The sequence below is a fragment of the Oryctolagus cuniculus genome, chromosome 7, assembly GCF_051225735.1.
Source record: "Oryctolagus cuniculus isolate XC-2025 breed Fujian yellow rabbit chromosome 7, ASM5122573v1, whole genome shotgun sequence".
NCBI classification, from domain to species: domain Eukaryota; kingdom Metazoa; phylum Chordata; class Mammalia; order Lagomorpha; family Leporidae; genus Oryctolagus; species Oryctolagus cuniculus.
Window position 1 is genome coordinate 146,067,320 of NC_142873.1, and position 25,181 is coordinate 146,092,500.

At 54.9% G+C, this 25,181-nt stretch overlaps 2 protein-coding genes across 7 annotated transcripts in view; one reads left to right on the plus strand and one right to left on the minus strand.

The window, feature by feature from the left end:
* Positions 1-877: 877 nt before the first annotated feature.
* C7H1orf232 (chromosome 7 C1orf232 homolog) lies at positions 878-4,519 on the plus strand. The gene is made up of 4 exons (XM_051856874.3): positions 878-976; positions 2,788-2,871; positions 2,984-3,081; positions 4,115-4,519. Exons 1-4 carry the CDS (start codon positions 893-895, stop codon positions 4,401-4,403), a joined length of 555 nt encoding a protein of 184 aa, XP_051712834.3. The 5' UTR covers positions 878-892; the 3' UTR covers positions 4,404-4,519.
* Positions 4,520-5,364: 845 nt separating this feature from the next.
* FAM110D (family with sequence similarity 110 member D) overlaps positions 5,365-25,181 on the minus strand; it is a 38,471-nt gene continuing 18,654 nt past the window's right edge. For 2 of the 6 annotated variants that reach the window (XM_089301328.1, XM_051856863.3), the window contains exon 2: positions 5,365-6,467. In XM_089301328.1, coding sequence (XP_089157454.1) covers positions 5,546-6,373 — 828 coding nt within the window. In that variant the 5' untranslated portion in view covers positions 6,374-6,467 and the 3' untranslated portion in view covers positions 5,365-5,545. Of the gene's footprint in view, positions 6,468-6,680; positions 6,798-8,052; positions 8,164-11,712; positions 11,894-25,181 lie in introns of those variants that run through there. The other 4 variants (XM_051856865.3, XM_070079043.2, XM_051856864.3 and 1 more) reach the window with 4 other exon arrangements.

Below are 25,181 nucleotides of genomic sequence, written 5' to 3' on the forward strand. Positions count from 1 at the left end.
TCTGGCCTCCGAGCTTTGGCCTGGACTAGCCCTGGCCACCCTGGCCATTTGAGAGAGCGAACCAGCACATGGAAGATCTCTCTGTGTCTCTCCCTCTGTCTATTGCTCTGCCTTTCAAAATAAATAAATAAATCTAACAAAAAAAAAAAAAAAGAGAGAGAGAGAGATGGGGATACAGCCAGGTGTTGTGTGCTCAGAGCAGAGAGAGAGGCCAGATGGCCATTTCCTGTTCACGGGAGCCTGGTGCCTCCCGGGCCAGCCAGAGCCACTTCCTCTGGACTGGGCCACAGGACTTCAGCAATAATTCAGGGGCTCCTGCTCTTTGGGACCTGTTGCCAGGAAACAGGGAGACAGGCACGTGCATCCCTGGGGGGGAGGAATCAGTTTCCAGCCCAGACAAACCAGTGAAACGTAAGCCCAGGATGCCGACCAGGAGCTGGGGACCTTCCCACTCTGACTCACAGAGGCTGAGGGTGCAGCCGGCTGCTCTCCCAGGGGTCTCTGGTGTGGATCCTAGATCAAGGGCTTTGTGTATAAAGAGGATTTTCCTGGAACCATTCCAAGAGATTGCAACCTCAAGTACTCCAAGCCCAGGAAGCAATTCTCTCTCTCTCTCTCTCTCTCTCTCTCTTCATTATTCCTGGCCAATATGGGTCAAGACAGGGACTGAGGCGGCAGAAGCTGCCCTGTCCTGTCTCCAGCTCAACTCCTCTGGATCAGGTTCACCTGCTGGGCACTGTGCCAGCTGAGAAGGCTGGTGCATCTTTAATGAAGCCACCTGATCCCTGGGACAGGCTCTTGGCCTCACCGAGTTTCTGGAGCCAGATCCACTGGTGCCCACTGAGCCACCGCCTTCCTGTGCCTGGCCACCAGGCCCCTTGTGCCTGCAGCCATGAACCAGGCCTTCTGGAAAACCTACAAGTCCAAAGTGTTGCAGACTCTCAGTGGGGAATCCCAGGAGGACCTGGCAGAAGAGGTGGGTGCTGTCCTTGCCGAATGTGGGTGGGACACGGGAGACAGAGAGCAGGAGCCAAGGGAGAGAGAGGGCCTGGGAAGAGAAGCACATTTGTGCAGAGGCCACTGGCACAAGGAGGGCTGATAAGCAGCAATGGTACAGAGCCAAGAACCTCAGAAAACTGGAGAAGACCTGGGGCCATGGAGAAGCGGTCTTTGTCTCCAAAGACCCCAGGGCTGCCACGTGGGACAGATTTTTCTAGGACAAGTTGGAGCTAGCCACACAGCCACACAGCAACTTTTTTTTTTTTTTTTTAAGATTTATTTATGGGGCTGGTGCTGTGGTGCAGTGGGTTAAAGCCCTGGCCTGAAGTGCTGGCATCCCATATGGGCGCTGGTTCTAGTCCCAGCTGCTTCTCTTCTGATTCAGCTCTCTGAGAAAGCAGTGGAAAATAGTCCAAGTCCTTGGGTTCCTGCACCCGCATGGGAGACCTGGAAGAAGCTCCTGGCTCCTGGCTTCAGATCGGTGCAGCTCCGGCCGTTGCAGCCAACTGGGGAGTGAACCAGTGGATGGAAGACCTCTCTCTCTGTCTCTGCCTCTCTCTGTAGCTCTGACTTTCAAAAATTAAAATAAATCTTTTAAAAAAAGATGTATTTATTTATATGAAAGACAGAGTCACAGAGGGAGAGACAGAGAGAGATCATGATCTTCCACCTGCTGGTTCACTCCCCAGATGGCTGCAACAGCCAGGACTGGGCCAGGCTGAAGCCAGGAACCTGTACCTCCACCTGGGTCCCCCATGTGGGTGGCAGGGACCCAAGTACGTGGGCCATCTTCCACTGCTTTCTCGAGCGCATTAACAGGGAACTGGATTGGAAGTGGAATAGCTGGGACACAAACTGGGGTCCATATGGTTTTCACAGGCGGCAGCTTAACCCACCACACCACAATGCTGGCCCCAGCATGACACAGCATTCTATCTGGCAGGGCTGAGCTTGCCAGACAGGCAGTGAGTCCCCTGTGACTGGAGGTCGAGACACTTGTGTTCTGAAGGTCACTAGCAGCATCAGGGCAAAGCCATCATTCGGTCATGCTTTGCTCTGACTCCAAAAAAATAAAAAAGGAGTCAAAACCTGAGAATGGGCTTATGTCTGGAGGCTGTGGTGAGTGGGAGCCGTACAGACACTGTGGCAGGGGCAGGAACTAGTCCTGTACGTATGTGTGTGGGGGGGTGGGGTCAGGGTGTGTTGGCGGTGTTGGGAATCAGTGTATGTCTAGAAGGGCTGGTGTCCCAGGTCGGGCTCGTATAGAAATGTTTGCGTGGACTCCCCGGTGACAGTGTACCTGAGTGTGCAGGTGAACTGGCTCCGGTATTTTCAGGTGTGTACCTTTTGGGCAAGTGTCTATGCCTGCACACCCCCCGTATGTCTGTAAGGTGTCTGCAGCTGTGTAACTACACATGTGTCCTGGCACAGGTGCCTCACAGCATACACACCTGTGTCCGGGTGAAGAGCAGGCGCCACGTGGGGGCATGCCCCCATGCAGGTGTGTGTCTGCATCACGTGCTTGGGCTGCGTGTGGCCGTGTGGCCGGGCAGGCATGAGTGCCCGGGGTACCTGCAGGGTGTCACTGCACAGGTGTGTGCAGGTGAGCACTAGCTTTGTGGAGAGGGTTCACCTATACACGGTCCCATGTGCCCTGGTAGAGGCGTGAAGACGATGGGCTGTTCGGGTCTGTGGGGTTCGGGGTGCCTGGTCCATGTGTCCAGGGAAGGGAACGGAGGTCCCAGTCCTCTGGGACCCTTCTCATCCTGAGGGGGTCCTGTGTCCCAGAGGCAGAACCCAGCAATAGTGGAGTCTGAGCAGGCAGAACCGAGTGAGGAGGCCTTCAACGCCATGTCACAGCTGGCTCGCCGGGTGAGTTCTCCCTTCTTCAGCCCCAACCCGGGGGAGCCTGGTAGGGGCACTAGGGCACCCTGGGAGGTTGGAGGGGAGGGGGTCTTCCTGACTCCCAGCCCCTCCCTTGCAGGTCCAGGGGGTGGGGGTGAAAGGCTGGCTGACCATGTCATCTCTGTTTAACAAAGAAGACGAGGACAAGCTGCTGCCACCGGAGCCCAGTGCCGACCAGTATGTGTGTGGGGTGTTGGGGGTGGTTCTGGAAGGGGCATGGGGTCTCCCTTCTGCCATGTCCTTTCCTTCCGGTCTGGGGAGGGGCAGTCCCTAGTGTCTCTGCTTCTCCCAGGGGTTTGCCAGTTGTTGGGACTGGGTGCAGGGCGGCATCCCCTTGAATCAGCTATGTGCAAGAGAGCAGCTGGGAGCTGTGGTTCCCAGACGTTGTCCGGGCTGGTGACACACTCACATTCCCAGATCTTGCTTCAGAGGGTCTGGCGCAGCCAGAGGCTGGGGTGTACCCGGCAGGCTCCCCGAGCCCCAGGGGCACTCCGGCTTGGGAACCACCATTCTAGAAGCTCTTTGCCGCCTGAAGGCTCAAGGGTTGGACACAGGGCCTCGGGCTTCCCCGTCTCTGCCCGGCCGGCCCTCTGGCCCGGTCACACACCGGCTACCCTGGGGACCCTCTTCCTTTCCCCCAGGGCCCCCCTGACCGGCCCCAGCCTTCTCTGCCGCCACAGGGTCCTCCTTCTCCGTCCCCGCTCGCCTCCCCTCCCCACTCCCTTTCCAGACCCGAGGCTCCCCCTCCAAGCTTGGACTGCCCCTCCCTCTGCATCTCCCGACTCTCCCACTCACTGCCCCCCCCCCCCCCCCCCGGTCCTCCAACTCTGATCTAAACCTTCGAACCCGCCTCCACCCCATTCGCAGAGTCCCGGCTCCCGGCCCTGTCCTCTGGCCCCGCCCCCTCCCAGGCCCGTGGCCTCTGGCTTCCCTCCCCGGCCAGCGTCCTTCCCCGAACCTCTGACCCCGCTCTCTCCCCGGGGATCCTGACCCTAATCCTTGTTCCGGGCCCCTGAGCTAACCCCCTGACCCTGGCCCTCCCGGCTCCTTTCCAGTGCCTCCAGGCGCTGACCCGCCCCCTTGGTCCCGGACGCGGCCAGTAGCCGGACCCCGGCTCCTCACCCCAGCCCCTGACCCCGCCCGGGCTCCCCGAGCCCCCTCCTCGGCGGAGACCCGTGGCCCAGCCCCTGACGCCGCCCCTCTCGCGCAGCCCCCTGGCGGCGCGGGCCCCCTCGCAGGCGGCGGCGGAGCCGCGCGGGCCGGGATTCTGGGACGCGTTCGCCAGCAGGTGGCAGCAGCAGCAGGCGGCCGCGGCGTCCATGCTGCGCGGCGCCGAACCCACCCCGGAGCCGGAGCCCGAACCCGGGGACGAGGCGACGGAGGAAGCCGTCGAGCGCCCCGAGCCGCAAGAGGCCGACCCCGCGGCCGGCTTCAAGTGGGGCTTTCTCACCCACAAGCTGGCCGAGATGAGGGTGAAGGCCGCGCCCAAGGGCGACTAGCCGGCCTGCCGGGCCCCTGCTCCTCCCCCAGAGCCCATAAAAACCCCTGGCCCAACGCTCCGCGTGACCGCGTGCTTTTGTCCGGGCATCCAGAAAGGCTACTTTGGGGTGGGCGAGCTCACGCAGGGTCAAACTGGAGAGGTCCTCGCCTCCTGAATTCCCGAGAATAAGCAGAGACCGCGGGGTATCTGGGTGGATGAATTAGGGTACAGCCCTCCAGGAAGCTGGGGAGCCCGCGAGGGACAGCCTCACCGCCTGTCCAGGCTCACCGAATTCCACCCACGTCGCCTGCGGCCCCACTGTGGGCGCGGTCCTTGTGCTGGGAAAGGTTGGAGACGCCGAGAGAACCCAGGCTACCGGTGGGCCCCACGCGGGGACACCTGGAGGCACAAACAGGGCTGTGCAGGGAGCGCAGCGGGAGACCGGGGATCGACGGCTCCCTGAAGGCGAATACAAGCCACCTAGGAAGGACGGGTGGCGAGAAAGCGGGAGGGAACGGAGGCCTGGAGGTGGGGGAGCGCGCGGAGAGGCAGGGGCGGCTGCAGAATCCTGGCTGGAGGGTGGGTCCCTTCTCTCATCTGCTTCCTTCACGACGCAGCCCTTTAGACCGAGTGACCGCAAGGGGGCAGCGAAGCCCCTGGGTGGTGGCCGCTTAGGGGTCCGCGGATCCGTGGTTTCCTGGAACCCGCAGCTCCCCAGGATTCCTCTACGTGCTATTCCCGGCTCTAGTTTGGAGCAGCCTGGGGGTCGTGTCAGCTTAGTGTCAGTATTGAGCACCTTCAGGTGCTTTGCCACGCGCGTTACAGCTATTTCCAAATATTTTTATGTCTGCGGCCCCTCCCCTCCTCTAATAACCGAGGGACGCAGCTAAGTGCTTGCCCGGGATTGGCAGCCTGGAACCCACCCAACCTGATCGCCCCCGCTCCTCAACGTCCGCCCCCTAATCCAAGCTCGCGACTCATTTAAGCAGCGTTGGCACTTTATTCAGTAGGTTTGCTCATCTCCCACCCCAGTCACCGCTCGGCAGACCCGGCCTCCACGGGGGCCACGCGGCCGCGCGCTCCGCCGCCGCCTGCTCGGCTGCGGACGCCGAGGTCCAGAGGGAGTCCTGAGTCCCAGGGGCCGGCTCCGGCGCGGCCGCGTCACACCTCGGACTCGCGCGGCGAGCCGCGGGCGCGCTGGCAGCCGTACAGCCACTGGATGACGCGCGCGTTGCGTTCCACCACAGACACCGCAGGGCGCCCGTCCCGCGCCGAGCCCGCCGCCTCCGAGCCAGCGCCGCCGCCCCCGCCGCCGCCCGCGCCGTCCGGGCCGTCGGCGCCCCCGTCGCTGGATGTCCAGTCGCTGGCGTCCCCAGAGCCGGGCGGCGGCGAGGTTCCCGACTGGGGGCCGGCATCGGCGCCCCAGCTCTGAGGGGAGAAGCGCTCGGCGCCCAGCACCTCCACGAGCGCGCGTTCCAGGCCGCAGTAGTTGAAGAAGCGCTCCTTTTCCGAGAGGGGCAGCGAGCACGTGGGGCACAGCGCCCGCTTCCCCGCCGCTTCTGGGGCAGTTTGGGGTGCGGTCCAACCCCCGGGAGCCGCAGGTCGCTCTGCGGGGCCAGGGCTGCTGGGGGCAGCGTCCCGGGGGGAGCCCAAGAAGAGGCGGCGCACCAGCCCCTGGCCCTTGGCGTTTTCTTTGTTCACCGAAGCCTTGCAGTCCCGCTTCTGGCGGTAGAAGACGAGCGAGTCGGGCCTCGGCTGCCGCCTGCCACTGCCCCGGCGGGCGGGCCTGGGCGTCCTGGGCGAGGCTGGAGGCCCCAGCTCGTTGCAGGCGTGCGGCGTGAGCGGCCCGGGCCCTCCGCGCAGGGCTGGCTCCTGCCGCCTTGCTATCACCTGGTGCGTCTTGACATACTTGGCTTTGTCGGCCTCTAGTCTCTCCACAGCGCTGGGGGTTCGTGCCCTGGAGGTGGCGGAGGGAGGGGTCAGGAGCATCTTAGCAGTGCGGGGCAGGCCAGTGCCCCATAAGCCGCTGGAGGTGCGTGACTGGCCCAGGAGCCAGGAGCAGTCGGCTGGGACGTCCCGGGGCCTGCAGGGGAAGAGGACCGGTCAGGGAGAGGAGAGATGTCCCTGCCCCTCTGCGGCAGGCATTCCCTGGGATGGAACCAGCCGGCCACCCCTCCCCCATCCAAGTCAGCCTGGAGCCCTGGCCAGGGAGCAGAGGCTCAGGTCAGTCCCTTCCCCCATACTTCAGAGCCGTTGGGTTGGGGGGTCCCTGGCCACCCAGAAAATGTATGCCCACCCTCACGAGGGCGCCCCGGTCTGAGCACGAGGCCGTGGAGGCAGGCACCAGCCAGCAGCACACTTGGAAAAGGAAACGGGGCCAGTCCAGGCCCAATTCCCAAAAGCAGCCTTAACCGGAAAAAATACCTCTTCCCAATCCAGCAGCTTTGAGCCCAAGACAAGGAGGCTTCCCAGCCACAGGCGGTGTCCACCCTTCCCTCCCCCAAGCACCAGGGTCAGGGACATAACCACAGGGTAGGAACCTCTCTGACTGCAGCCAACTGCCCTGCCCAGGCGCAGCAGGGCCAGCCAGGAAGCAGAGGGAAGGGGGTGGTCCCCAGGTCACATCAGCCAGCTCCTGCCAGCGGCTCTGTGCCCCTGCCACGGGGGTTCCAGAGAGCAGCTCTGTAAATACCACCTCAGCTAAGCCCCAGGCTTCCATTTCCAAGAAAACCACCCAGGGAGGAAGGGGCTTGCCAGGCAGGGCTGGGCCTGGAACCCAGGTCTGTGCCTTACAGGCCAGAGCCGGTTCAGGCGGGCTCTCTCCTTTGCCTATGGGAGCTTCCCTCTGGCACTTTGCTTCTGTTCCGTTAGAGATGAGCCCCTTGCCTCCCTAAAAAGCTACTCCCACTAATTCCTCGTCTGGGTGCCCTGTATTTCCAGAAATCTGCCCTCAGGGTCCCTGCCCGTTCTCATCCTGAGACCTCTGGCCCTCCTCCTCCACCTCGCCTCTGCTGAGGAGCGGCTGTAAATCAGGGGCTGACAGGTCCCTTGGCAGTGATAGAATGGACCACCCACCCGGCTCAGCGCACCCCACCCTGTCCCCCAGTCCTCCAGCCCCTGTTCAGCTGAGAGGGGCTTAGGGACCTTAGATCTGGAACAACAAAGGCACAGATTAGCCAGGGCTGGGGGCCCCACTTGCACTCCTGTCTGCCCAGAGGTAGCTGTGAGGGAAGCCAGGCACAAGGAGAGCCTGACCGTGCCCCTCCCTTCTCCCAGGGGTGCCCTGGGCACTGGGTCAGAGCCTAAGGCCCCAGGAGGGTGCTGTGCTTGTCTGACCTCATGGGTGCCCTCTGTCCCCTTCTGCCCTCCCTTGCCCTGAGCAGCAAGGCTATAAAAAGTCCCTAAACACAGGGACCAAAATAGTCTGTCATGCACGGCCTGCCTGTCCCCTGCCTTCTGGTCTGGCTTTGATGCCTGACCACAGACATCCCAACCCAGGGGCCTGGCGGCTGTCGCCTTGCCTGCCTTCTCCCAGGGCTGGAGTTAGCTGTCCCTGGTATGCCCAAGAAGGCTTCTGTTCAGGACCTGGGCTCACTTTTAGGCTCCCTGGCTTGGAGCCAGCCTCCCGCGGCAGGCCCTGCCCTGCCCCAGGCTCAGGGTGCACTCACCTCTGCGTGGGGAGGCCGAATTGCAGGGGTCCCCAGGCAGGTCCAGACTGCGGACAAGAGGGACAACTGGGACTAGAAGTAACTTTGGTGGCAGCCAAACCTCACTCTCCACAGGAAAAGCTGAGAGAGCCTCCACCCCCCCCAGATTAACCCTTGCCTTCCTGACCCAGAGCCTGGCCTCTGTTAACTCCTTCCTGGTCGCTTCTCCGCCTGCAGCTCCTCTGCTGCCTGGTTAATTGATCTGTGCTGGAAGCTGGGGGCAGAGTCAGGACCCCCAAGGAGTCCCCCGACCCCCAGGCTTCCTCCACGGCCTGGGCTGGGGCTGCTGCTCCTGTGGGTCAGAGCCAATCTCCTTTTTTCTTGTCCGCTTGCCTTTTTTCTTTTTTCCCCCTTTTGCTTCTGTGACAGGTTGGGACCTGTGCTGCTCTGGGCACGGGACACTGCCAAGCAGACTCCCCAGGATTCTGCTCCGGGAATCCATAGCCTGAGAGAGGGGGCAGTGGTGCGGCAGACGTGTGAGCGAGCCTGTTCCTGCAGAGGTGCCCCTGGCCAGGTGGAAGGTGAGGAGGGATGATTCTGGGGTCTTTTGGCCCTTTTCCTCCTCTGCACGTAACCTGGGTGCCCAGGACACCTCTCACCTCCAAGGTGAAGCCCTACCCCATAGGAGGGTTCCTGCTCTGCCTCTCTCCAGCAGAGTCGCTCCAGCCTGCGGTTCAAACACCAGTGTCCCTGCCAAAGGTCCTTGCTCCCCTCCACCACCCCAGCTGCCCACTGTCCGCTGCCCATCAGTCCCTCCCCCTGCCTTCTAGCACTTTTATGTTTGCAGAGCAAGTTCACACCTGTGCTCTTAGATCTCCTTTGACAGACGGGCCCAGCAGGGGTGACCAGCCTACTTGGTAGGTGGGGAGAGGGCGAGGCCTTCCCCAAAGCCCAAGTTCAGCTCCGCTCCTCCCCCTGTACCCTCTGCAGTGATGAGTGTGAGGCCCCAAAGCCCGTGTCCTGGTCAGGCTCCCCCTCGTTGAGGGAGGTTTGGTGCTGTTTTGGTTCCGGTCTTTGTGACCATTCCATGTTGTGACAGGACTTTCCACAGTGCTCTCTGCACAGGGGCAGCATCACAGCGAGTCCCTGAGACCATCTCTGGAGAGTAGAGTCTAGTATTTTTCCCATTTACAGAGGAAGAGACTGAGGCTGGGGAGGGGACGTGGCTGGTCCCAGCTTACCCAGCTAGCAATGAGAGTGAACTTTATTGAGAGATCAATAAATGCTGTGCCAAGTAAAGCCACACAGTCATTAGCATACTGCATCCCCAGAACAATTCAGTGACCTGCTGCTTTCAGTCTCCTAAGTTTATAGTCAGGTTGGGGGTGCAGGTCAGTAGCCCTGTGGTCTGGTCAGGAAGGGGTTAAGCGGAGGGCGGCTGGGCAGGGCTCAGCTGGGATGCTGTCAATGGCAGGAAACCTGGCCGGTCAGGGGGGAGGATGGGGCTGTTGTGTCTGATTTGATGCAACCCCCATCCCTTTGGTCTTAAAGGGACATCCGGGTAGGACAGAGGGGCAGGCAGGGGCCCCCTTCACAGCCCTGTTGTAGGCAGTAGGGACAGAAGCTGCACCTCAGAATGGGGTCCAGGGATGATGCTGGTGGTGCGACAGCACTGGCTTTGGGGGCCCCCAGATGGAGGGCAGTGGCACAGCTCTGCCCGCTGGACACTCCAATCTGGGGGTGATGCCAGTGCTGGTTACAGGGTCTTGCTCGCAGGAGTCCCTGTCTGAGGGGTGACGGTACCCAGTCCGGGAGGCCAGTGGACAGAGTCCTGGGAGGCAAGCACAGGCCCCGGACCCTCCAGGCAGGGTAGTTCCTGGGGAGAGGGCAGACTCTGGGTTCGGGCAGGGGCTAAGGGACTGGCCCAGCCTCATCTCAGCCACGCCTACTGCAAACCGAATCATTTCTCTTTCTGGTCATGGTTCCCTTGGGAGATCCTTAAAGTGACTCTTTCCGGCTCCGGAGCCAGGCCGGGGGAGGCCAAGTCTGAGGGCCGTTTCCTTCCTATTTCCAACCTCATTCCCGGATCGTGAGGACAGATTGGGAATGTGCCTGAGTCAGAAAAGTCCCCTTCCAGGAGAGGCCTGATCAGCGCTGGGAGTAAGGCAGCAGGGTGGGGAGGCTCTTCAAAGTGTCACACAGGAGACAGCATGTGCCCCCTCCCTCCCCAGCCATTGCCCATCTCAGCCTTGCCTGAGTCCAGTCTGGTATCCCAGCCACTGCTGTGTGGCCTCCAGCAAGAACTTAACCTCTCTGAGTTTCCTTCCATGTAAAATAGGAACGAGGAGCCCAGCTGTTGTGTGGGGTGAGGGTGCCAAGAAGTGGGGGCTCAGAGGGCACCTGGCCTCTCCATGTGCTCCATGTGCTCCAGGAACCTGGATGGTCCCCCCTCCAGCTTTTCCCTTCCTCTGGCACCTTGCTGATCCCCCTGGCCTGTGTCTTGGTTCTCAGCCCCACTGTCTTGCTCTCAGCTGTTAGCAACAAATCATGTGGACACCTGCGCCAGGCAGAGGGTCAGCCAGGGCTTGGCTCAGCTCAGCCTCCTGGGGGCTGCAGCCAGGAGTGGTGATCACAATAGACTCTAACAGACAGATGAACACAGCAGATGACTTGGAGGGGTGGCGATAGAGGGGGGATGGGAAGCTTCAAAGAGCAAGGGATCTGAGCTGGGCCTGGAGGGGATTTTTGAGACGTGAGAGCGGTAGGACAGGAGGACAGCCAGAGTCTGGGCCAAGAGGTTAGGGAAGGACTTGCCCAGGGGTGGGGGAGGTTCAGGAGAGTGCAGAGAGATGGGGTGCAGAGAAGGAAGGGCCTCAGGCAATAGGTTGGGGGTCTGTTTTAGAAGAAAGAGGGAGGAAGCCCCCTGGCCCGGCTGCCTGGGGCGAGCAAACACACACCACACACACACACACACACACACACACACCCTGCACAGAGATGCCAGCAGGGCTCCCCTTTAATCAGGTCTTTCCGTTTTCGGAAAGAATCTCAGGCACAACAATAGCCTGGCTCCGACCTGGCCCTCCCCCAGCGCCCACTGCCCAGATCCCTGCCAGTGCCCACTGCCGGAACTCACTGTGGGAGTCACGGGGTGAGGATGTGCCATTCACTAGTGATTTTTTATCCTGAGCACCTACATGATCATAGTGAAAAATGTAAGATAGGATTTCTTCTCTCTCAGGGTTTATGACCTAGGATCAGAACCGCAAACTGCATATTTCCCAGGTGCTAGGCCCTGAGCTAAGTGCTTTATGCACTGAACCTCACTTTTTTTTTTTTTTAAGTTTGAAAGGCAGAGTTACAGACAGGCAGAGACAAAGAGAGGTCTTCCATCTGCTGGTTCACTCCCCAAATGGCTGCAATGGCAGGGGCCCAAGCACTTGGGCCATCTTCTACTGCTTTCCCAGGCCATAGCAGAGAGCTGGATCGGAAGTGGAACAGCCAGGACTTGAACCGGGGCCCATATGGGATGCCGGCATGCAGGAGGCAGCTTTATCTGCTATGCCACAGTCTCAGTTCCCTTACTCACTTATTACAAAACCCTAAATGAAGTGGCTATTATAACCATCCCAATGGTATAGGTGGGGGGAAACAGAAGTACAGAGAGGTGAAGTGACTCACCCACGATCACACAGCTTACGGATGGTAGAGCTGGGACCCCAGAGCCAAGACTTGCTACCACGAGGCTGCACCGCCTACCTCCATCCTGTTCAGGCAGGGCTGCAGCAGACCTCTTCTCTGCACCTGCTGGCTTTTCTGCCGTGCTGAGCTCCTGGCTCTGTGGAACTTCGAGTTCCCTGGGCTGAATGAAGCAAGGACCAGAATGAGGGCAGCCCAGTCTGTCTCCACCCAGTTCTCCTCAACCACACCTTGGCCATCTCACCTTCAGCCCCTCCATCTCAACCAGCTCCACCTTCTGCCACTATGATTCTGGGTACCTTTAGTTTGGGTACAAGACACAGTACCATCCCAGCCGGACTAAATAACACAGGGGGCCATATAGAAAAGAGAGGGGTTCCTCATGGAGTGTGCTGGCAAGAAATCTCTCCTCCTTTGACAAATATATCTTCATAATGACAACATTGAGAGAGAAAGTTGGCAAACTATCAAAGGTAACTGAATTTCATTATTACTGAACATGGATGGATGTTTTGTTAAAGGGCCAGCAATGTTCTATGAGTAAGAACAGAACAATTTGAGGGCAGGCATTTGGCCTAGTGGTTAAGATTCCCTTGTCCATATCATAGTGCCTGGGTTGAGTTCTGCCTCTGACTCCCAGTTCCAACTTCCTGCTAATGTGCACCTTAGAAGGCAGAGGGTGGGGCTGGCGCTGTATGACCCTCTGCTATGGCCTGGGAAAGCAGTAGAAGATGGCCCAGGTGCTTGGGCATCTGCATCCACATGGTAGACACGGAAGAGTCTCCTGGCTTCTGGTTGGCTCGGCTCCAGCTGTTGTGGCCATTTGGGGAATGAACCAGCAGATTGAAAGACCTCTCTTTCTCTCCCTCCCTCCCTCCCTCCCTTTTTCTGTAACTCTGCCTCTCAAATAAATAAGTAAATAAATCTTAAAAGAAGAGGAAGAGGAAGAGGAAGAAGAAGGCAGCAGGTGATGGCTCAAGTGGTTGGGCCTTTGTCACTGACCTGAGAGATCTGTATTGAGACCCTGGCTCCTGGCATCAGCCAGGGCAGGGGAGGGCATTGTGAGAATTTAGGCAATGAAATTTTGCAGTTGAGAAGAGCCAGCACTGTGGCACAGCAGGTTAAGGCACGGCCTGTAGTGCTGAGATCCCATATGGGTGCCAGTTCAAGTCCTTGTGGTTCCACTTCCAGTCCAACTCCCTGCTAATGCTCCTGCGAAAGCAGCGATGGTCCCCCTGCACCCACATGGGAGACCCTGAAGAAGCTCCTGGCTTTGGTCTGGCCCATCCTGTGTCTTTGTGCCACCTGGGGAGTGAACCAGCAGATGGAAGGTCTGGATTGCTCTCTGTAACTCTGATTTTCAAATAAATCTTTAAAAAATTTAATTTGGAGAAACTTTGCTCTGCTGAGGTAGTAGTAACTAAAATTGAAAATAAAACTCCTAAAGTAATACTGAAATTGAGGGATGACTAGAATTTTGTATGTTGGCTTCACACATTGAAATGGTGCATATATGATGAAGGGTCCGTACCACAGATCCTAATATTTAATGTCCTCATACACATCCCATCTCAGATCACAATTTTCACCATCTTTTAAAGCAAACCTAGATCTAGCAGTAAAGGAATAGTGCCACCGTGCTTTCTGTATATTATGCCTGTTTTTGGTTTACTGATGTACAAGGGAGGAAAATACCTTGTTTATTGCAGAATGATCCCCATTCTATACTGCTATGGAAAATACCCAGCTACAGACTGGAAGACGAAAGGAAGCAAAAGAATGGGCGCTTCCGTCCGCGAGGATCTACAACTCGCTCTTGCACTCTGGAGTGTCTGACCCACTGCCAGCAGCCACCTGCAGGCCTTTGTGACATTCAGATGGAGACATGAGGCACGGGTGGGGGAGAAACGCCAGCGGTGCTGGTTCTGAGAGCTGATGTTGAGGGATGCAGCTCACACATGCACCCTGCCCTGGATCTCGAGTGACAGATGCCTGTGGGGTCTTTCATAAATTGCTTTTGACAGAGGGGCTTTTTAAGGGACATGGGCCCCCTTGACAGTTTTCAGGGTGGCACTGAGCTATGGTAAGAGAGTTGTTGTGTTGAACTGAAGATACCCAACTATGGGGACTTCCCCTTTTATTACGAAGGAGGGCATTCCCAGAGAAGGTGGAGGTTGAAAGCTGGTTAGATACCCCAACAGGTGGGCATTATAACCACCATCCCTACTATTACTATAGCATGAAACTAACGCTTTGATATTGCTACTGAAATACAGCTGTCACCTTCTCCACTGGCGTCTTTGACTTCTCCATCCTTCCCAGCGCTGCCAACATCCGCAGGATTGCTATTCAGCAGTTTCTCCTCTTTCTTCTGGAACACTTACCCTGATCTTGGCCATCTTTCTCCCACTTGAACCCTGTACTCCCAGAGTGGGGTAACTTGACTCAGGGTGGCACACTTGACTTAGGCCTATGTCCCAAAGCCTTCTCACATTTCTCTGGCTGCAATATTTCCTGCAAAGATGGGCATGGAACTCAAAAGGAGCCAATGAGATACTTGCTGGGACTGCTGAGATGAAGATTCTCTTCCTTGCTGTGCAAGGACCTGGCAATACATCCCTGAGAGTAGAGCCTGTCTGAGGACAGAGGAGACAGAGGAGAAACAGCATGAGAATTGGAGAGGGTGAGGAGAATCTTGATGGCCCGAACCTCCAGTCTGGGATCAGATCTGAAGCAAACCCATCCATAGGCTATGGTTTGAATAAGACCTACACCCCCAAACTGATGCAGGAGCTTAACCCCTAGTGATATCAGCCAGAGGGGTGGTGGGTAGAAACTTTTCTTTTTTTAGGCCAGCGCTACGGCTCACTAGGCTAATCCTCCACCTAGCGGCGCCGGCACACCGGGTTCTAGTCCCGGTCGGGGCGCCGGATTCTGTCCTGGTTGCCCCTCTTCCAGGCCAGCTCTCTGCTGTGGCCCAGGAGTGCAGTGGAGGATGGCCCAAGTGCTTGGGCCCTGCACCCCATGGGAGACCAGGAGAAGCACCTGGCTCCTGGCTTCGGATCAGTGAGGTGCGCTGGCCGCAGCACGCCAGCCGTGGCGGCCATTGGAGGGTGAACCAACGGCAAAAGGAAGACCTTTCTCTCTGTCTCTCTCACTATCCACTCTGCCTGTCAAAAAAAAAAAAAAAAAAAAAAAAAAAAAAGAAACTTTTCTTTTTTTAAAGATTTGTTTATTTAAAAGTCAGAATTACACAGAGAGGAGAGGCAGAGAAAGAGAGGTCTTCCATCCACTGGTTTACTCCCCAGATGACCGCAATGGCCAGCTGCGACAATCCGAAGCCAGGAGCCAGGAGCTTCTTCCGGGTCCCCCATGGGGGTGCAGGGGCCCAAGCACTTGGGCCATCCTCCACTGCTTTCCCAGGCCACAGCAGAGAGCTGGATCGGAAGAGGAGCAGCCGGGACCAGAACCGGCGCCCATATGGGATGCCAGTGTTTCAGACCAGGGTGTTAACCCCCTGCGCCACAGCACCAGCCCCGAAACTTTTTTTTTTTTTTTAAGATTTATTTATTTATTTGAGAGGTAGAGTTACAGAGAGAGAGAGAGAGAGAGAGAGAGACAGACAGACAGACAGACAGATTGAGAAAGAGGTCTTCCATGCACAGGTTCATTCCCCAAATGGCTGCAACGGGAGCTGGGCCAATCTGAAGCCAGGAGCTTCTTCTGGGTCTCCCACATGGGTGCAGGAGCCTAAGCACTTGGGCCATCTTCTACTAATTTTCTAGGCCATAGCAGAGAGCTAGATAGGAAGAGGAGCAGCCAGGATATGGACTGCCGCCCATACAGGACATGGGCGCTGCAGGCGGAGGCTTAGTTCACTCTGCCACAGCGCCGGCCCCAGGTGGGTTGTGTGTATGTGTATAAACTTAATTTGTTCATGGTGTTTAGAGGTGGGGGCTTTGGAAAGTTATTAGATTAGATGAGTTCATTAGGGTGGGCCCCCATGACAGAATCCTGGTGGCTTTATAGGGCTTGGAGGAGACCACACAGGTAGGGCGTTAGTGTGCTCCCTATTTGTGTGATGTTCTATGCTGCCTTGCAACTCTGTTAACAGGAAGCTATCACCAGATGAGCACTCCAGAACCATGAGCCAAAATAAATCTCTTTTCTTTTTAACATTAGCCTGCCTCAGGTATTTTGTTAGAATACCAGAGAGCTGACTATCATACATGGGCTTTACAGTTAGGTAAGTAAATACATTTTCCTTCTTTTTTTTTAAAAAAATTTTTAAAGATTTTATTTATTTATTTAATAGGTAGAGTTATAGACAGAAAGGTTTTCCATCCTCTGGTTCACTCCCCAAATGGCTGCAACAGCCAGAGCTGGGCTGATCTGAAGCCAAGAGCCAGGAGCTTCTTCCAGGTCTCCCAAGCTGGTGCAGGGGCCCAAGCACTTGGACCAACTTCTACTGCTTTCCCAGGCACATTAGCAGGGAGCTGGGTCAGCAGAGGAGCAGCCAGAACCTGAAATGACGCCCATAGCAATGCTGGCGCCCCAGGAGGAGGCTTAGCCTACTGTACCACTCCACTAGCCCTAGATTTTCTTTTGACTTAACCCTGTTGGGCTGATTTATCAGCTGCTTGCAACAAAAATAAACCTGAAGGAAACACATCAGTTTCTCCAAAACTAGGGAGTTTCTCCAAAAGTTGGCTATTCCTGTAACACTGAGCACGGGCAGCTCAGCCGGCTCACCATGAAGACCCGTCTGCCCAGTGCTCTCTCTGGGGCGCTGATCAAAGAGCCCTCGGTTCGTGGCAAAGCTGTCTGGGTGAGCAATAGTGCTCTTAAGGAGTCAGGAAACCTCTGGTTCTGACTCTTGTTCCGGAACAAGTCAACTTTCTCTCTCAGGTCTCTGATCTACTAAAAAGAGGGAAGTTAATTAGACATGTTGTCCCCAAATGCCTTTCCTTAGGTGGATTCCAGTTGGTTCCATAAATAAAGCCACTTGGGGAACTTGTTAACAAGTCAGATGCCAAACTCCAACCTTTGGAGAACCTCTAGTTGATTTGGGGTGGAATCAAAGAGGAAAAAAATTAACACAGGCTGAATCTATTGGTATGAGTGCCTTTATTAGAGAATCTTAATTTATTATTTTTCTTTCTTTTTAAAATATTGCTTATTATTTATTTTATTTTTTAAAAAAGATTTTATTTATTTACTTGAGAGGTAGAGTTAGATGGGGGAGAGAGAGAGAGAGAGAGAGAGAGAGAGAGAGAGAGAGACTTCCTTCCATTGGTTCACTCCCAAAATAGCAGCAATGGCTGAAACTGCTCCGATCCAAAGCCAGGAGCCAGGAGCTTCCTCCGGGTCTCCCACAAGGGTGCAGGGGCCCAAGTGCTTGGGCCATCTTCTACTGCTCTCCCAGGCCATAGCAGAGAGCTGGATTGGAAGAGGAGTAGCCAGGACTAGAACCGGCTCCCATTTGGGATGCCAGAGCTTCAGGCAGAAGATTAACCTGCTGCGCTACAGCACCAGCCCCGCTTATTATTTATTTTCATCTACTTGAAAGGCAACCAAAAGAGAAAGAGACTGAGAGAGAGAGAGAGCAAGAGCACTTCTACCCTCTGTTTCACTTCACATCAGCCTGGGCTTGGCTGGGCTGGAGCCAGGGACCTGGAGCTCCATCTGGGTCTCCCATATAGGTGGCAGGGGCCCAAACACTTGAGCCGTCACCTGCTGCTTCCCAGGGTGTGCATTAGCTGGAAGTTAGATTAGAAACAGAGAGGAGACTTGATCTCAGGTGTTCTGATATGGGATGGAGGTGTCCAAGCAATGTCTTAACCTGCTGCAACATGACGCCCACTCACCAGAAATTCTTAATGTGTTGCTTCTTGCAGCTGAGAATAGCTTCAACAGTTGGCATGTTTGCGTGGCTGGAACTAGTGCTTAGCAGGACTGATATCAGTGAGGCTGAGATAGCAATATATCCCTGGCTAAAGTCCTGACGTCTAAGAAAAACAGGAATGTCACATATGTCCTCTAATTCCACTGAGCACATGTGTCACCTTGGCCCTGTGGAAAGTGTTAGTGAGAGCAGTGTCAGCATCCTTGAAAATGTTGCCTGTGTTAGGGCCGGCACTGTGGTGCAGCGGGCATCCCATATGGGCGCCAGTTCTAGTCTCCGCTGCTCCTTTTCTGATCCAACTCTGCTGTGGCCTGGGAAAGCAGAAGATGGCCCAAGTCCTTGGGCCCCTGCACCCTTGTGGGAGACCCGGAAGAAGCTCCTGGCTCCTGGCTTCGGATCAGCACAGCTCTGGCTGTTGCAGCCATCTGGGAGTGAACCAATGGATGGAAGCCCTCTCTCTGTAACTCTGTCTTTCAAATAAATAAAATAATTTTTTAAAAAAAATGAAAATGTTGTCTGTGGGTGTCTTTTGGAGCTTGGGTATATTGGAAGAGGCCACACTCAGATGGGCACCCTGACCTCGTGAGGATGAGGGGGTCCCAGAGAGGCAGAGCCGAGGCAGGCTGAGCTGCTCGAGTCGAGGGGGCTTCACTGCACAGGATGCCGTGATAACCCCCACACTGTGACTGGCAGGGGGTTTTAATCCGATTGCTCCCAGAATGAAACAGGTGAGCAGCTTGTTGAATATTGTTGAGTTTGCACAGAAACACTCTCTGGCTTATGGCCAGAAGCCTAACTTCAGTCGTTGTCATAATGGATGGAGCAGCTCAGGCCCCCTGCTGATTTCTAGCTCTAAGCCAGTTCATAGACCTGAGCCCTGATGGAGTGGGAGAGGGAGGTCAGGCCCCTTAAGGAAGGATTACTTGACACTGGGTAGATTAACATTATCATCTGGGAACCTAAGATTCACATGTCGCAAACTAAACCATTGATCTGATCTGCTCCCCCGCCCCCCCGGCCAAGTCTGCTCCACCACCATCGCCGTCCTCCTCTCAGGGATCCTTCCCCAACTCAGCATCCTTCCTGTTGCTCAGGCCAAAACCCTCGGGGCACCCTTAGACACATCTTTTTCTCTCACATCCCATACCTAGTCCGTCAGCAGTATCTACTGGCTCTATCTTCAGAATCCATCCAGATGTAGGTCACTTTCGGTCTGTCCCACTCCCACCACCCTGGGCCAAGCCACCATCATCTCTGGCCTGGGTTATTGCAATAGTTTCTGATAAGTCTCCCTTTTCCTTGCCTCCTCCAGGAATTTAGCCTGGCAGTTAAGACATCTGTGTCCCTTTCCAGAGTACCCGAGTTCGATATCTCACTCCAGCTACTGGCTCCAGCTTCACTCCATAGTCATGCAGACCCTGGGAGGCAGCAGTGATGGCTCAAGTAATTGGGTCCCTGCCACCCATATGGGTGACCTGGATTCAGTTCCTGGCTTCTGGCCTAGTCCCAGCCCAGCTCTGGCTGTTATAGGCATTTAGGATAAAACCAGCAGATGGGAGCGCTCTGTCTCTGTGTTTCTATCTCTGTGCCTCCCAATTACATTAATTCATTTAATTAATTTGGGGCCAGCATTGTGGCATAGCAGGTTAAGCCTCCATCTGTGAGGCCAGCATCCCATATGGGCACTGGTTTGAGACCCGGCTGCTCCACTTCAGATCCAGCTCCCTGTTAATGTGCCTGGAAAACGGCAGGTGACACCTCAAGTACTTGGATCCTTGCAATCCATGCAGGAGACCTGGATAGAGTTGGGGCTCCTGGCTTCAGTCTGGACAAGCTTTGGCCTTGTGGCCATTTGGGAGAGTGAACCAGTGGATGGAAGATCTTACTCTCTCTCTGTATCTGCCTTTCAAATGAATTCAACCTAGCCATCTTCTGCTGCTTTTCTGAGGCTCATTAGCAGGGAGCTAGATTGGAAGTGGTGTAGCCGGGAATCAAACCGGTGCCCACACGGGGCCCATATAGGATGCTGGTGTCGCAGACAGCAGCGTAACAGCACTGGCCTCATAAATAATTCTTTATGTGTGTGTGTATATATATGTGTGTGTGTGTATTTATATATATATAAAGAAATGAAGGGTCTTGGGGACCAGGGAATGTATGAGGGGACTTCTAAAAGTTTGTGGACAAGTAGAAGTAAAAGATAAGTTGGGGCAGATATTTTGTTAAGTGGTTAAGACACCACCTGGGATGCGTGCATCTCCATATCAGAGTGTCTGAGGTTCCAGCTCCACTTCCACTTCCAAATTTCTAGATGTGCACTGTGGGAAACAGCAGATGATGGCTCAAGTACTTGAGTCCCTGCCACCCACAAAGGAGGCTCAGATGGAGTTCCCAGCTCCTGGCTGCAGCCTGGCCCACTGCTGGCTGTTTCAGGCATTTGGGGGGTAAACCAAGGGATGGACGATTTCTCTCTGTCTCTCTCTGTCTTCTGCTTTTCAAATAAAATGAAAATAAAGAAATGAAAAAAATTTAAAGATTATTTTGATGCACAAATATTTTGAAACCCATGTATAGTTTTTTCAAAATATGCATTTTCTGTGAACATTTTTAAAAATATTTATTTGTTTATTTGAATGGCAGAGTTATAGAGAGACAGAGGCAAAGAGAGAGAGAGAGAGAGAAATAGAGGTCTTCCATCTGCTCGTTCACTCCCCAAATGGCCACATCGGCTGGAGCTATACCGATCCGAAGCCAGGAGCCAGGAGCTTCTGCCAGGTCTCCCACACAGGTGTAGGGGCTCAAGCACTGGGCCACCTTCCACTGCTTTCCCAGGCCATTGCAGAGAGCTGCATCAGAAGTGGAGCAGCCAGGACTCAAGCCAGTGCCCATATGGGATGCCGGCACCGCAGGTGGTGGCTTTACCCGCTATGCCACAATGCTGGCCCCTCCAAGAACATTTTGAGGACCTCATGAATGAAAGGATTTAAAAACAATTTTTACACCAGATAAACATTCCATTTTTCCATGAACTCTTTAAGGTCCCCTGGTGAACCCGGGACACAGAAGGCCTTCCAAAGCCAGACAGTTCCTTCCCTGGCCAGTGAGTGCCAGGAACACCTGCTACAAGGGCCTGGGAAGACACTGAAAACCCAGCCCCCTTCTGGCTAGATGTGACTCTTAGAACCCTTCTGGTCATCTCGGCACCAGGGGAGGGCAAGTTTTAGGAAAACAGCGGGCCGAGGGCAGGGACCCCTCGGGTCCTTTACTCATTATGCACATTTATCTGCTGCTCATGTGGCTGTTGCCTTCTTCAGGGTCTGCTTCAGGGTGGAGAGCCACCTTACCCAAGGTCACACTCTCCCCAGGTAGCCCAAATCTGACGATTGAGCAAGGCTGGGAATAAAGGTCTGGCCTTCTGGCACAAGGCATAACACTGATGGGCAACCCGCTGCAGGCATAGGCTGAGCCACAGACCTTTCTGTGGCACCTTATCCCCCTAAAGAAGAAGACAGCAGTGTAGGGACCAAAGAGTGGAATCAAGTGACTCCACTTGTGGTCACTCCAAGGACCCACTGGGAGACTTTGTATTTCCCAGGCTGCAACTTCTGAGGTCATGGTCCTCAGATGGGACACATTTTTACTAAATAGAGTTGCAATGCACTAAGAGCTGCGTGTTTCTCCTGGGTGCACTGAGCTCCTGTGTCCAGGGACCAGCAGGCACAAGGAGGGGTCATGGATCCCTGTCTTGGAGTGAAGGTTTCACCCTGATTCTAAATAGGGAGAAGGCTGCTGTCACCCAGTGGGGACAGCCACACGAGTGTGGATCCCAGGTGATCTACTTGGGGGCTTCTGGGCAGGCCCTTGCCTGGCTGCAGCTGTGAGAGCTGGCAATGCTGCCCTGGCCTGAGGAGGGTGTGAGGAGCAGGTACACGGGCTCTTGGGGGGAGGGTCTGGCTCATGCCTCTATGTGAGTCATGGAGCCCGCAGAGTGGTGGTTGAGGGAGAGGGGCATCTAGGGTAGATGGTGGGGTGCTGGTAATATAATCAACTGCAGCTGCAGCCCCACTGCAGTGGTGGAGGCTGTGGCAGCTCCCATCAGCACTCCTCCTCCCCACAGGAAGGAGCTGACAGATCCAGAGGGAGCTGCTGGATAACCTATGGGATGGTGGTGGACAGCGGCCTTCTGGAAGCACCTGGCTGCCACCTGGGGTGAGTGTGGCCAGCAGTGACCTGCAGTTGTCACCTCCAGGGTCTATCTCAGCTGCCCAGAGCCCCCTACCCTGGGTCACACCCTTCCCAGGGCAAGGTGGCCAGTATCTGGTGATTGAGGGAGGAGGCGTATGAAGATAGGAGTCTCATCACCTTTGACCTTCGGACTCGCGGCAGTCACTCCTGGGCTCTGAGCCAGGCAGGCGGCCAGGCTTTTGCAGGCTGCACTGCAGACCCCTTCTGTCTCGGTGCATGCTGTCAGGGAGCCCAGGTGTGACGCCAGCAGTGCGTCACTGAGGACGGCTCAGTCCCAGGAGCAGCTGGGCCTCTCTCCAGCAGCTCTTCGCAGACCCCACACTCCTGCAGCGCCCCTCCTTCTGCTCTTTTAGAAATTAGGCGTCCTTTCCCACTGCTCCCTTCGACACTCCTTCTACAAATGGGTATCAAGCACCCACTAGTTCCAGAGCCACGATCTTTTTTTTTTTTTTAATTTATTTTTATTTATTTGAAAGTCAGAGTTACAGAGAGGGAAGGAAGGAAGGACAGAGGGAGGAAGTGGTGGGGGATCTTCTATCTTCTGGTTCACTTCCCAAATGGCTGCAATAGCCAGGGCTGGGCCAGGCAGAAGCCAGGAGCCAGGGCCTTCTTTTGGGTCTCCCATGTGGGTGTAGGGACCCAAGCACTTGGGCCATCCTCTGCTGTTTTCCCAGGCACATTAGCATGGAGCTGGATCAGAAGTGGAACAGCCAGGACTCCAACTGGCACCCATATGGGGAGCCGGCATCTCAACCAGCAGGTTTACCCACTGTGCCACAATGCTGACCCTCCCCTGATCATTTTGAATTTGTGTGCTGGAAGCACCTGGACTTGAGGTCTGCTCCCTCTTTGGACTCCCGAGGTTCAAACCATCGCAAGAGGCTGCCCTTGCCACCGCGGGTGGTCATGGAGAAGGAAGCCTTGCCCAAGACCTGCTTAGTACTGCCCCCTGGGACCAGTGGTGAACGGTTCACCAGTTAGACTGTGCCTAACCAGAGAGGCACAGACTACAATGACTTTTACTTCCAGAATTATCTCAATCTACCCTACAAGATCTATAGAAAGTAAGTGTGTGGCATTGGGGGAATATAGAGACTCGGTTTACCCAAGTTGGGGAGAGGTTTACCCAAGGTCACCAAAAGGCAAGTCTGATGGGATTTGAGCAGGGCAGTCCAGGTTCGTCCACCAGAGGGCAGGCGGCACCCTCCCAGGAGTCTTCCACCGCCTCTCTCCCTAGCTCTGCACTCCCAGCTGGCCGGGGTACTGCGTTCCACCTGGTGACCACTCCCACAATTCTTCACCTTGACAGTCAGTGTTGTGAAATACTCATTAACTAACAACAGCCATCATTCCTGCGTTTATAATGTTCCCTATGGTTTCTGAAGTCACACATGGTATTCATTTGGTTCGCAAAGCAACTTGGAAACAAGTATCTACTATTACAGCTATTTTTTCAGAAGGGGTAGTGGAGGCTCACAGCTTAAGTGGCTGGGTCCAGATCACACTGTAAGTTACTGCTGCTGCTGCTCTCACCAAGCGCCAAGGATGATGTTAAAGGTTAAGCGACTTGTGGAGTCATTAAGACAGTGAAGAGCTGTATTGACATGGGGAAGACAGATGACGAACATGATAGAGTTGATTAATTGCACAGTTCAAATATTTCAAGTCCTCATTGAATTTTTGTTTATCAACTTAATTTATCAATTACTGAGAGAGAGCTGTTAAAATATCCCACCATGGCAGATTTGTCCCTTTTCCCTGTAGCATTTTGGGGCTGTGTTATTAGATGACATTGGTTTAGAAATGCTAGTGCTCTCTCTGCTGAATTTAACTTTTATCATTAGAGACTATCTCTAGTGATGCTTTTGGCTTTAATATAGCTATTTCATCTTCTTTTTTTTGGCCTAGTATTCTTCCCCAAAATTTGTCAATCTGTGTTCTTATATTTTGGATCTTTGTAAATAGATCATTTTTTATTTGATCTGACATCTTTTATCTTTGGAGAATTTGGCCCATTTAAATAGACTGATACATTTTTATTTCTCACCTATAATACTGTGTATTATTTTTATTAAACTTTTCCTCCTCTCTCTCTCTCTCTTTTTAAAGATCAATTCACTTATTTCTTTGAAAGTCATAGTTACACAGAGAGAGGAGAGGCAGAGAGAGAGAGAGAGAGAGAGAGAGAGAAGTCTTCCATCTGTTGGTCTACTCCCCAACTGGCTGCAATGGCCAGAGCTGGGCCGATCTGAAGCCAGGAGCCAGAATCTTCCTCCGGGTCTCCCACGTGGGCACAGGGGCCCAAGGACTTTGGCCATCTTCTACTGCTTTCCCAGGCCACAGCAGAGACCTGGATGGGAAGTGGAGCAGCTGGGACTTGAACCAGTGCCCACATGGGATGCCGGAACTGCAGGCGGCAGTTTCACCCACTACGCCACAGCACCGGCCCTTCCTCTCTCCTTTTTAAAAACACTTTTTGGGGGACTGATGTGGGGCAGTGGGTTAAGCCACTGCTTTGGACACCAATCTCATATTAGGGAGCCAGTTTGAGTCCCAGCTGCTTCCAATCCAGCTCCCTGTTAATACACCTGGGAAGGCAGCAGATAATGGCCGAAGTACTTGGGTCCCTGCCACCCATGTGGAGACAGGATGGAGGTTCCTGACTCCTGGCTTTGGCCTGGCCTGGCCCTGGCTGTTGCAGACATTTGGTGGAGTAAAACAGCAGACAGAAGATTCATTCTCTCTGTCTCTCTGTCTCTCTCTGTCTCTCTCATGCTCTGCTTTTCAAATAAGTAAATAATAAATTTTTTTTTTTGACAGGCAGAGTGGACAGTAAGAGAGACAGAGAGAAAGGTCTTCCTTTTCCATTGGTTCACCCCGCAATGGCCACTGCGGCTGGCACAGGTGCTTCTCCTGTTCTCCCATGCGGGTGCAGGGCCCAAGCACTTGGGCCATCTTCCACTGCACTCCCAGGCCACAGCAGAGAGCTGGCCTGGAAGAGGAGCAACCAGGACAGAATCCAGCACCCCAAGTGGGACTAGACCCCGGAGTGCCAGCGCCACAGGTGGAGGATTAGCCTAGTGAGCCGCGGTGCTGGCCAATAAGAAATCTTTTTAAAAAAGGATAAAAATATGTTTTGGATTAATTTTCTTCCCCCATTTTTGAATTTATTTCTTCTATATTTTAGTTTCTTTGCAACTCCCATAAGTAATTTTCCACTAATGGGTAGAATCACTGGATTTTAGAGCTGGAAGTTCTCACAGAAGTCATATCTACTTAGTGCAGACATTGATTAATAATT